The following is a 12,880-nucleotide window of genomic DNA, read 5'->3' as shown; positions in this document are numbered from 1 at the left end:
AGCAACAGGGAGGAGGAACACTGAGGAGCAGTCATTAAAGCCATGTGTATATAAATTAAAGTTCATACATCTCCTGATGCACAGATTGGTGCGGAGACTATTCCTCCGCCTCACTGCTGATCACCTTTCTCTTGCTCTGATTGACATGGGCGACTCCTTCTGTGTCATCCACATAGCTGGCCAAAATCTAGCGTCTGCGTAGACACATCACCGGTTCACGCATGCACATTTTGCTCTGCCTTGTTATGGGCAGCAGAGCCTAAGACAAGTGCGCATGCATCACCAGGTTACCGGGTGAAATATAGCACCTGCGTAACATCGCCGGCTAGCTAATGTGTACTTATGGTTAGGCTCTGCCCGAAGTAGGACAAAGTAAAGTTTGCATGCGCGAGCCAGCGATGTCTCAGCTATGGGGATGACGCAGGAGGTCCAATGTCAAGCAAAGCATGAGCACAGCAATCAGCAGCAGACAGGTGGGATAGACACTGCCCCAGCGCCGAATTTACACAGAGCCTGGGAGAATTTCAAAAGGTTTTTTGGGGGGTATACAGGGGGAGAATATACACCTTTATGGTTATTGTTCACACGTGAAAATATCGTGACAGGTTCCATTTAAAAAGGGAACCTCTCAGGTCTCTTACACCAATACAAAGTGGTTTTGTCTCCCATGTTATATAGTCAACAAGCCAGGTGTCACGTTTCCAAATCATCAATGGACAGATCATGCAAAAATGTACTGATTAGTAAGAACGTCACAAGGGACACAGAATCCGAATTTCTGACTTACCGGCAATTTCTTGCAGTCGGTCTTCATCAATATTGGGGTCAAAGTCGCTGCCAAGAACGTCGGTGCTCCACGTCTCGCTGACCGTCTCGGAGATATCTCTATCTTCGGTCAGTCCCATCATGTCCCGAATTTCAAACTTGCGCAGCTTGTCATCCAGATTGTCCTGTGTGGTGGCTGCACGGAGGAACAATGCTCAGCTGATATCCAATGCAATCTTATTATATTAGCAGGATACCTGAGATTGCTGCTCACCTTGCTCATGCTCCAGTAGCTGCAGCGCCTCCACCCCATTGCTGCCCGACGGCCCGGCCCCCAGCTCCGACACGGACTCCCCTTCCAGGTCCAAGGAGGACACTGAGTTGGATCGGTTTGAGGGCCCTGTGGGAACAGATTTTCATTTATGTTATTGGAATTGATAGCCAAATAATTATCAGCTTTGGAAAAAATCTTAAAGGGGTTTGTGTAGAACCTAGGACTTAAGCGGGCTTTACACACTGCGATATCGGTCCCGATATCGCTAGTGTGGGTACCCACCCCCATCTGTTACGCGACACGGGCAAATCGCTGCCCGTGCCGCACAACATCGCCCAGACCAGTCACACATACATACCTGCCCGGCGACGTCGCTGTGACCGGCGAACCGCCTCCTTTCTAAGGGGAGGTCCGTGCGGCGTCACAGCGGCGTCACTGAGCAGCCGCCCAATAGCAGCGGAGGGGCGGAGCTGAGCGGGACGTAACATCCCGCCCACCTCCTTCCTTCAGCATAGCGGCCGAGAGGCAGGTAAGGAGAGGTTCCTCGTTCCTGCGGTGTCACACGGAGCGATGTGTGCTGCCGCAGGAACGAGGAACAACTTCGTTACTGCTGCAGTAACGATTTTTGAGAATGGACCCCCATGTCACAGATGAGCGATTTTGCACGTTTTTGCAACGATGCAAAATCGCTCATCGGTGTCACACGCAACAGCATCGCTAATGTGGCCGGATGTGCGTCACCAATTCTGTGACCCCAACGAGTTCGCATTAGCGATGTCGTAGCGTGTAAAGCCCCCTTTACAGTTCCTTACCCACTAATCTAATAGAGATTGTCTAAGGATAGGCCAACTCTTGGCAATGGCAACAATCAGCTGTATGAAGGATCAGCGATTGTCTCCAGTCCTCCTGGCTATTTATGTATAGGAAGGAATTATAGGAAGCATACCCCTCCCCCAACGGCACTATCTTAAAAGGGGTTGTTATTGAATATGGCATGCATTGCTGCCGTGAGACAACCCCTTTAAGGCCCTCACCTTCTGAGATGCCTTCCAAGTTATCACTACAGAGAGAAAAACGTAAGGTCTTGTCAGGCTTTCCATGAAGCTTTGTTTCATCCACCGGCACATCTGCTTGTCCTCCGTCCACAAGCTGCATATTCATTACCTGAAACCATACAAAAGAAAAAAGCACAGGTGGTGTATCATCAACTATAGGTGACCAAATACAAGAGATTTTGGAAGGCTGAAAAAATGTAAAAGGAATCTGTCAGCAGGTTTTTGCCAACTCATCTGAGAGCAGCATGATGTAGGCAAAGAGACTCTGAATCTAACGATGTATCACTTAGATTACTGGCTGCAGCCGTTCTGATATAATCTTAATAAATCTAAATAATAATAATAATAATAATAATAATAATAATAATAATAATAATAATAATAATAATCTAAATTTTAGATTTAGTAAAACCAGCAGAGCTGAGAAAACTGCTACCGGCCACGCCAGGATCTCTATAGAGATTGACACTCTACTGTCAATGTACTATCAGAAGAGGGGCCATGCCGGACAGAACCAGCTAGTCACAGCAATGATAATCACCAAGTGATGAAGCCTTTAAGTAAAACAACAGTATGGAGTCTGATAAAAGGGAGAAAGGTCAGAGAGAGGAGGAAAGGGGTGAAAAGGTCAGAGAGAGGAGGAAAGGGGTGAAAAGGTCAGAGAGAGGAGGAAAGGGGTGAAAAGGTCAGAGAGAGGAGGAAAGGGGGGAAAAGGTCAGAGAGAGGAGGAAAGGGGGGGGAAGGTAGAGAGGAGGGGGGGGGAAGGTAGAGAGGAGGGGGGGGAAGGTAGAGAGGAGGGGGGGGAAGGTAGAGAGGAGGGGGGGGAAGGTAGAGAGGAGGGGGGGGAAGGTAGAGAGGAGGGGGGGAAGGTAGAGAGGAGGGGGGGGAAGGTAGAGAGGAGGGGGGGGAAGGTAGAGAGGAGGGGGGGGAAGGTAGAGAGGAGGGGGGGGAAGGTAGAGAGGAGGGGGGGAAAGGTAGAGAGGAGGGGGGGAAAGGTAGAGAGGAGGGGGGGAAAGGTAGAGAGGTGGGGGGGAAAGGTAGAGAGGTGGGGGGGAAAGGTAGAGAGGTGGGGGGGAAAGGTAGAGAGGTGGGGGGGAAAGGTAGAGAGGAGGGGGGGAAAGGTAGAGAGGAGGGGGGGAAAGGTAGAGAGGAGGGGGGGAAAGGTAGAGAGGAGGGGGGGGAAGGTAGAGAGGAGGGGGGGAAAGGTAGAGAGGAGGGGGGAAAGGTAGAGAGGTGGGGGAAAGGTAGAGAGGTGGGGGGAAAGAGAGAGGAGGGGGGGGAAAGGTAGAGAGGAGGGGGGGAAAGGTAGAGAGAGGGGGGGAAAGGTAGAGGAGGAGGGTGGGAAAGCGAGAGGAGGGGGGGAAAGCGAGAGGAGGGGGGGAAAGCGAGAGGAGGGGGGGAAAGCGAGAGGAGGGGGGGAAAGCGAGAGGAGGGGGGGAAAGAGAGAGGAGGGGGGGAAAGAGAGAGGAGGGGGGAAAGAGAGAGGAGGGGGGGAAAGAGAGGAGGGGGGGAAAGAGAGGAGGGGGGGAAAGAGAGGAGGAGGGGAAAGAGAGGAGGAGGGGAAAGAGAGGAGGAGGGGAAAGAGAGGAGGAGGGGAAAGAGAGGAGGAGGGGAAAGAGAGGAGGAGGGGAAAGAGAGGAGGGGGGGAAAGAGGAGGGGGGGAAAGAGAGGAGGGGGGGAAAGAGAGGAGGGGGGGGAAGAGAGGAGGGGGGGGAAGAGAGGAGGGGGGGAAAGAGAGGAGGGGGGGGGCGGGAGGAGGAAAAGGAGAAAAACCAAGCATGGCATGGATGCTTAAGGGTACTTTCACACTTGCGTTGTTTTCCTTCCGTTACAATCCGCCTTTTTGGAAAACAGCGGAATCCGTTAACGGATTCCGCTGTTTCCCATAGACTTGTATGGTTGATGGATTGTACCAAAAGGACCTGCGTTGCTTCTGCTGGGTGACGCTCCGTTGCTTCCGCCCAGCGGGAGGAACGCAGCATGTAACGTTGTTTTGAGCAGCGGAATCCTCTGGATTTCACTGCGCATGCTCTTTTTTTTTTTTTAAATCACAAACTTTATTTTGGCTCGCGGTGGCCGAACGTTCAGCTGAACAAGTGACAGCGCTCAGCCGACCGCCCGCCCGCTGGCATGCCCGCCCGCCAGCATGCCTGGGCACTGGCAAGTGACAGCGCTCAGCTGATCACCCGGCGGTCGGCTGCAGGGAGCGATCAGCTGATCACCCGGCGGCCGGCTATTGAGAGCGATCAGCTGATCGTTCACAATAGTCTGCCGCCGGGTAAAACTGTAAAAAAAAAAAAAAAAAAATCAAAACTGATTCCGTTTTGCAGCATCCGTTGTGCCACTATATGCAACACATCCGTTGCATCCGTCACACAACACAATGCAACGGATACCGTTCAACACAAGTGTGAAACTAGCCTAACACAGTTGATATGTCAAAATGTTTATCTGCCATGTTGAATTTTTTTTTCAGTCGCTGTACTTGAAATGTATTTCATGCACAACACTAGATCAACATACCGATAATGAAAGCTCAGATCACAGCAGACAAGGATCAACAACATAACCACAAAACAATTGTGAATGGCAAGTGATCAGCTGATTGACTTCCCAGATGTATGGTTGGCTCTTCCCTGGCTGCAATTGGTTTTAACAAAAAAAAAAAAAAAAACAAAAAAAAAAAAAAACACACAACACAAACACTGTCCTCTACTCACCTTTCCTGGGTCCAGCATTGAGTCTCCTCCTCTGCTCACAATTTGGGTTATTGTCTACAGGGCTGACGTCACAACAACAGCGCTGCAACCAATCAATGACCTCTGCAGCTTCCGCTGTCAATGAGCGCACTGACTGCAGAGCTGTTGATGTGACGTCTGTGCTGCAGACCATAAGACACCAGGCGCAGCAGCGGCGACTCAGCTCTGGACCTGGCGAGGGTGAATAAAGCACAGGTTTTTTTTTCCTCAACCAACTGCAGCCGGGGAACAGGTATTTCCCAAAACCAAAAAAAAAAATCGCTTTAAGACATGTATATATCAGAACCAAACCAAGTTTGTGACTAGTCCCAGGCGATTGTGGCTACCTCGTTCTCGGACATCATGCCAGGGGTAAGCTGTGGCCCTGTTCCCAGTGAAATCACAAGCACTTCTTCGGGTTGATCTTGGGGCGCAGCGTCTTGAAGGGATCCTTCGTGTTCAACCTCGAGAAGGTTGGATTTGCTCCTGCTGCGAGTCACTGCCAGAGAAGACAATGAGCGTTACTTCATCCTTTCTAATAAAATGGGGAAAAATACAAAGAGTCCACGGACAGCACAAAAGTCCACGTAACACTCCAGACACAGGAAAGCCATGCCTTCTTTTTTCAGTACAAATGAAAGCGGAAAATTATGTTTTTGGGAATTAATAGTGCAGCAAAGTCGCCGGTGACTTAGAATGTTTGTGGTGGATACAAACGTATGAAAAAAGAAGAATCCACGTACACATCAATGGACAGATGCAAATATTCTACGGGCTATGAAAGCGGACACACGGACAAAGACGTTTCCCACAGCCTGCAATGAACATTGATGGAGACATGCACGTGATGGATAACGCAGGCCGAGGTCTCCAAGATGATGAGATTCAGAACTGAGCATGCCGGGCGGCCGAGCGGACAGACACTGCCATCCCTCCATCCTCGGCATCGTCAGAAAGGTATTCATGTTGAAACCATTCAGAAAGAACTGTACTACAATGACCATGTGGCAAGGATACATATAGGGCACCTCCAAAATGTCCAACCGGCACCACGAGAAGTGTCCCTTACGGTAGCTTTGACCCCAAAAGGAAGACTTTGGCCACACGCACGTGGAAGTGCCGCCATCCAGTGCTCCATATTACCGCGTTACACTCCCTGGCAGCCTCTATTGCCTCGGATTGAAAATTTTGCTGCGGCTTTGTGCACCAAGTGGAGAAATCTACCGACAAAATCCACGGCACACGCCACTGCACCTGCATCATATTGGACCTTGTACCAGATTTTCAATGGGGATTTAGGCACCAAATATCTGCATAAGGCTATGTGCACACTAGAAAATGGACTTTTCTGAAGAAAAAGCCACACTCTCTGGCAGAATACCGCACTCACGGCAAAAACTGCGGTAAAACCACACCCACATTTTTGCCGCGGGTTGGTCCCTGCGGGTTTTTTACCATTAGCTATGGCAAAAACCACAGGTACCTGCGAAAAGAAGCGACATGCACATTAATTCCGCAGGTATAATAAAAAAAAAACAAAAAAAAAAGTGTGCGCACAGCATTTTTTTATACCCATATGTTTTGCTGGGGAATGATTGCAGAAATGTTAGACACATTTTCTGCAGCAAATCCGCAGCGTGCGCACATAGCCCAAATGTCATTTTATAATCTTCAGCTGTTTCCCTGAAAATAAGACCTACCCTGAATGATTTTGCAGGATTTTTTTTGGTGTATGGTTGAGATACAAGTCCTACATAAAAAAAATAAGCCCTAGTTACAGTCAGGGCTGGCGTTAGGGGGAATCAAACTGCGCAATTTATCAGGGCCCCCACTCTCTTAAGGACCTCAGCAGTTGTATTACAAGGTTAATTTTGGTTAAGGACCTTTGATGACTTCAGTCATGTGACCAAAGGTCTCTTGATTGCAGGAGTCTAAAAACTGAACAGGAGTCAGGGTGGTACGCAGCACTGGTATTAGGGGGAAGGGAGAGCAAACTGGGGAGTTTCACAGGGCCCCCAGCGTTTATATCCCGAGGATAGGACTGCTTCAGGACCTTTGTGACATCACGGCATGTAACCAAAGGTTTCTTAATTGCAGGGGTCTAAAGCTTTAGAGGAGACTGATCTTTATGTGCAAGGTGTGTGCGCGTGTATATGTAGATAGATACCATGTTTCCCCAAAAATAACACATACTCCAAAAATAAGCTCTACAAGAATTTTTGGGCAATTTTTTGGAATATGCTTGAAATATAATCCCTACTCCAAAAATAAGCCCTAGCTGTGGTTCCATAAGGAAGTGTCCAAGCAGCTAAAAATGCTAAATATAGCAGAACTCTTCATCAGAGATAGCCGACGTCCCAAAGAGATAGCCGACGTCCCAAAGAGATAGCCGACGTCCCAAAGAGATAGCCGACGTCCCAAAGAGATAGCCGACGTCCCAAAGAGATAGCCGACGTCCCAAAGAGATAGCCGACGTCCCAAAGAGATAGCCGACGTCCCAAAGAGATAGCCGACGTCCCAAAGAGATAGCCGACGTCCCAAAGAGATAGCCGACGTCCCAAAGAGATAGCCGACGTCCCAAAGAGATAGCCGACGTCCCAAAGAGATAGCCGACGTCCCAAAGAGATAGCCGACGTCCCAAAGAGATAGCCGACGTCCCAAAGAGATAGCCGACGTCCCAAAGAGATAGCCGACGTCCCAAAGAGATAGCCGACGTCCCAAAGAGATAGCCGACGTCCCAAAGAGATAGCCGACGTCCCAAAGAGATAGCCGACGTCCCAAAGAGATAGCCGACGTCCCAAAGAGATAGCCGACGTCCCAAAGAGATAGCCGACGTCCCAAAGAGATAGCCGACGTCCCAAAGAGATAGCCGACGTCTCAAAGAGATAGCCGACGTCCCAAAGAGATAGCCGACGTCCCAAAGAGCTAGCAGACGTCCCAAAGAGCTAGCAGACGTCCCAAAGAGATAGCCGACGTCCCAAAGAGATAGCCGACGTCCCAAAGAGATAGCCGACGTCCCAAAGAGTCTGTTTGGAGTCTGGTAAGTGCGATTCTTTTAGGGGCTTCCTGCTTTCTTTTGGGGTAAACTTAGCAGTACATAGAGTATATACACATTTATGCAGGTAATTTAACCCTTTGTAAATATGGTCTGTCCCCACCAATATAGGACAAGTCTGCCCCACGAGAATAGCAGATCAGATAAGAAAATGTGCATCTGACCAGTAACAGGATAACACAAAATGTTGATGTTCCAGAATGTGATCACATGATTATATTTAAATAAATGTTTATTTTTGTGTTCCAGAATAAATGTGGATTGTTGTTCATGGGAAAATATAAGACATCCCCTGAAAATAAGCCGTAGCGCATCTTTGAGAGCAAAAAAATCTGAGACCAGACTTATTTTCGGGGAAACACTGGTATTTGATAAAACACCTAGATCAGGATTTTTGGTTTGAGCCGTTACGAAATGGACGTGGTGAACAGTAGCGATGGTGGCAGGCACATGCATAGCTGGTAACAGGCCATCGAGATGAGGACTTGATGCAATGATGCCACTTGGCACATGAGTGACATTTATCCACCCCCCGCCCCCGCCAAGCTCAGTCACATGCCAAAAATGGCTGAAACTCTCTTCTTGACAGAAGGATTTCCTAATTACACACCAAAAGGAGTCACCAGGTTTATGTGCGAGGAGAGGTTGGAAGCGGACGTGTCCCAGACTGTCATGGCTGCGAGCTGCTGCCCTAAGGAGTCAATCCATTTTATTTTGCGTTTGCAAAAGAAAGAATGAAATTAGATCATGAATGAAACATCCAACATGAAAAAATAGTTATAGGGCTCAGTACACACAACAATTCACCCTACTGTAGCATGTACATGATCATACGGGATACGTCTGGCAGTAGACAGTCACACATGCCATCGGTTAACTATTGGGTACCAACGAGCGTTTCGGAATCCTGTTTAGAAACGCTCGTTCACAATAATCATGGCATGTAAATGGACCTTAAGAATGACAATTACCACTTATGTGCTACAGATCCCAACTAATGTGGCATAACCAGAGCAGAGATCCTGCAGGCCAGTACGGTCATAGGTAACAGAATTAAGAGTCCCATTAGGATATGGATTTAGCCGAATTTCAGAATTTTGCAAAAGAAAGAATGAAATTAGATCACGAAATAAACATCCGACATGAAAAAATTATAGGGGTCTGTGCACACAACATTTCACCCTACTGTGGCATGTACATGATCATACGGGATACATCTGGCAGTGGACACAGTCATACGTGCCATCGGTTCACTAGTACCAACGAGCGTTTCGGCAGCCCGTTTAGAAAAGCTTGTTCACGATAATCGTGCCATGTAAATGGACCTTCAGAATGGCATTAATATGTGGCACTTATGAATTAGAATGGCACTTATGTGCTACAGATCACAAATAATGTGGTGAAACTAGTGCAGGCCAGTACTGTTATAGGTAATAGAATAAAGAGTCCCATTAGGATACGGACATTGCCAAATTTAAGAATGGTGTCCCACACCATCCCAAAAACGACCGCTAGTGTGGATAGGATTTGGTGAAATGCCATTAAATTTTCCTGTACTATAAAAGTCAACAACTCAGACATGTGTGTTGCCCGTTATGCTTCACGTTGTACAAAAGGGATATTTGCCGAGACATAAGGAGACGTCCCGGACACAATCATGAAACCTCACACTCACCTATAGGGAGCCTGTTCTTTCTGCAGGCCGGCGTGGTGGCCGGAGACAGCTGAGGGGTGCTGTAAGGAGTACCGTCATGGTTGTTCTTTCCTGGCTTGGTTTGTGGCACGGTAGCCAGGAGGTTTTCCAGGGCCATCCTATCCTCTTCTCGCAGCTGGTCAGATATGACGCCACGCAGGAAACCAAGCTGTAAAGCAAAAGCAACATTACACCGATGATTGGCTGTAGCATTGTCATGGCTGCAGACAATTGCAAGCCATGAGCTGAAATGTAGACTTCGTGCAGGACCTGGGGAGGGTGAGTAAAGGACTTAGTGCTTTTCTTTTAAACAAGTTGCAGTCGAAAAGTTGGGTTCTATGGGAGTGGACAACCCCATAGAGTCACTAGCACAATAAGAAACTGCAGTGTATGGTGCACAAACGCAAAGGATCGGAAGTTTGGGAGGTCACTGATGTGACTAAATTAGCGGCCATGTTTATCTGAATGAATAAAACAAATTTCCCGAGACCTGCCAGGATGAAAAATTACGTTTGTGTCAAGTAAAAGCTTAAGAATTAGGGAAAAGAAATATAGGTGCTCACCAAAGAGACCAACTGGTCGTACGTCATATACACAACGGTGCGACTTAAGCCTTCCAGGAGGTTTACGGAAGATAACGGAGGAGTTTCCACCGCTCGGCCCCCAATAACTACATCCAGGAAAGCAGCAACGCAGCTCTACGGGGAGAAGAAAGAAACACGGTCACATCTACCATCTGCTAATAATATCCAAGTGTTCCCTATTTATCCCACTACTCATGGATGAAAACGGGACATGTGAACAGAGCCTAACACTTTTGCACTGCCTCAATCTCCCAATACCTCCATATCAGTGATGAGTGAGCACTGCCATGCGCAGGTATTCGTAACAAGCAGTTTTTGCTCGGATGGACGCGACTCGGGTGCCCGAGTGTAATGGAAGTCAATGGGGAACTCAAGCATTTTGCTGGAAACTCTTCCGGAAAAATTGTTGCGTTCCCCATTGACTTCCATTACACTCAGGTACTTGAGTTGCACCCATCTGAGCATCCAACTGTTCGTTACAAGCACCCAAGCATGGTAGTGCCCGCTCATCACTAGTTACGAGTACTGAGCACCTAAGCATGGTAGTGCCCACTCATCACTAGTTACGAGTACTGAGCACCTGAGCATGGTAGTGCCCGCTCATCACTAGTTACAAGTACAGAGCACCCGAGCATGGTAGTGCCCGCTCATCACTAGTTACAAGTACAGAGCACCTGAGCATGGTAGTGCCCGCTCATCACTAGTTACGAGTACTGAGCACCTAAGCATGGTAGTGCCCACTCATCACTAGTTACGAGTACTGAGCACCCAAGCATGGTAGTGCCCGCTCATCACTAGTTACGAGTACTGAGCACCCGAGCATGGTAGTGCCCGCTCATCACTAGTTACGAGTACTGAGCACCTGAGCATGGTAGTGCCCGCTCATCACTAGTTACGAGTACTGAGCACCCGAGCATGGTAGTGCCCGCTCATCACTAGTTACGAGTACTGAGCACCCGAGCGTGGTAGTGCTCACTCATCACTAGTTATGAGTACCGAGCACCTGAGCATGGTAGTGCTCGCTCATCACTAGTTATGAGTACCGAGCACCTGAGCATGGTAGTGCTCGCTCATCACTAGTTATGAGTACCGAGCACCTGAGCATGGTAGTGCTCGCTCATCACTAGTTATGAGTACCGAGCACCTGAGCATGGTAGTGCCCGCTCATCACTAGTTATGAGTACCAAGCAACTGGGAAAGAGCTAGTTTACCGAATTTCGAGAACATGTTGTAGGATTTCCCAATGGATAACACTGTATGAACTCCCAGAAAAAAAAAAAAAGTTTCATTCGGAATACTATTTAATGGAGCCCAAAGTAACACTTCCTCCTAATCGGGCGATTAGAATACCGTGGGTACATTTCAGATATGTGCTTGGGGCTTTCCCAGAGCAACCACCAGTGTGATGTGAACATTCCTTAATTCTTCGTACGATAACCACCTGCAGCACTCCTGACTGCTTTTACTTGCAGAAGATGACCAGGAATACATGGGGGACAAATATTTTACTTCTTGCCACTTGAAGCTAACAATTTAATGTCACCGAAAAGTTCCGCAGGCGTTCGTATGACCAATGCTGGTTTATAAAGGATTGGGCATACTGAGTGTCAACATGCCCAATCCTTGTTCTGGAGGGAGAATAATCTGCTATCAGCGGTGTGTCCTCACGGTTTACTTCTCTTTCTGAACCAAAGACACAAAAAACGATCCTTATTGCAGTCAACCAAGAGAATATGTTCCCAATATCCCACAGACTGTATGGCCACCCTAGGCCCCAAGCCATAGCCTTGAAGTGTGCCAGTTAATTAAACTGAAGGGATAAGGAGATGAATGCCTGTGTCCTCAGCTGACTGTCCACACATATCCTGTCTACTGCCATTAACTTGAGAACAGCGCCAGCTATAAGCATAGGAGTGGTGTCTAGGTATAGTAAAGTAGCCATGCGCTACGCAATGAAACCACCTATAGCGCCACCTGGTGGAAACAACGGAGTTAGCATTTTTATCTCGAAAACGGAACAAGATAGAGGAAAAGTGTGAATTAAGAAATTGTAGGGAATCATCAATTCAATACGAATCGACACTTTACATACAGAAATGCTATGATATGAAACCCATGACCCCCCCCCCCCCCCAAACATTGAATGCTGGTCACGCATATGGCGCTCATGTATCTTTGATGCTCAAAGTGGCCCCTGTCATCTGCAATGCACACTGGACTCGTGACAGCATACTGTATCTTGCTGCACGCTGTGCAATATGGTAGGTGACACGTTTGCACAAGCATCTGTAATACGTCGTTGTAGGTCCTGCAATGTTTGTGGAGGGGTCGCATACACCTGCTGTTTGATGTGACCTCACAGAAAGAAGTCCAATGGGGTCAGGTCAGGTGAGCGGAGGCCACTCCATGCAACCACCATACCCAATGACTTGTAGGAAGGTCTCCATGAGGTATTGCTTCACGTCTGCAGCCTTGTGAGTTTTACACGTTCTAATCATAGCATTTCTGTATGCAAGGTGTCGATTCGTATTGAATTGATGATTCCCTACAACTTTGTAATTAACTTTTTTTCTCTATCTCGTTCCGTTTTCAAGATAAAAATGCTAACTCCGTTGTTTTCCACCAGGTGGCGCTATAGGTGGTTTCATTGCATAGCGCATGGCTACTTTACTATACCTAGACACCACTTCTATGCCTATAGCTGCCGCCGTTCTCA

At 48.0% G+C, this 12,880-nt stretch overlaps 1 protein-coding gene across 10 annotated transcripts in view; it reads right to left on the bottom strand.

The window, feature by feature from the left end:
* The window catches only part of GAPVD1 (GTPase activating protein and VPS9 domains 1), a 131,785-nt gene that overhangs the window by 86,279 nt on the left and 32,626 nt on the right, over positions 1-12,880 (bottom strand). For 6 of the 10 annotated variants that reach the window (XM_075324149.1, XM_075324153.1, XM_075324154.1 and 3 more), the window contains exons 5-11: positions 10,144-10,278; positions 9,563-9,749; positions 8,498-8,578; positions 5,180-5,331; positions 2,074-2,203; positions 1,040-1,165; positions 788-961 (exon numbers count right to left, since the gene is read on the bottom strand). In XM_075324149.1, coding sequence (XP_075180264.1) covers positions 788-961; positions 1,040-1,165; positions 2,074-2,203; positions 5,180-5,331; positions 8,498-8,578; positions 9,563-9,749; positions 10,144-10,278 — 985 coding nt within the window. The remainder of the gene's footprint in view (positions 1-787; positions 962-1,039; positions 1,166-2,073; positions 2,204-5,179; positions 5,332-8,497; positions 8,579-9,562; positions 9,750-10,143; positions 10,279-12,880) is intronic. The other 4 variants (XM_075324156.1, XM_075324157.1, XM_075324158.1 and 1 more) reach the window with 1 other exon arrangement.

The sequence above is a fragment of the Anomaloglossus baeobatrachus genome, chromosome 9 (assembly GCF_048569485.1).
Source record: "Anomaloglossus baeobatrachus isolate aAnoBae1 chromosome 9, aAnoBae1.hap1, whole genome shotgun sequence".
Taxonomy (NCBI): Eukaryota; Metazoa; Chordata; class Amphibia; order Anura; family Aromobatidae; genus Anomaloglossus; species Anomaloglossus baeobatrachus.
Note: the sequence above shows the minus strand (reverse complement) of the source record. Positions and strands in the feature narration are given on the sequence as shown.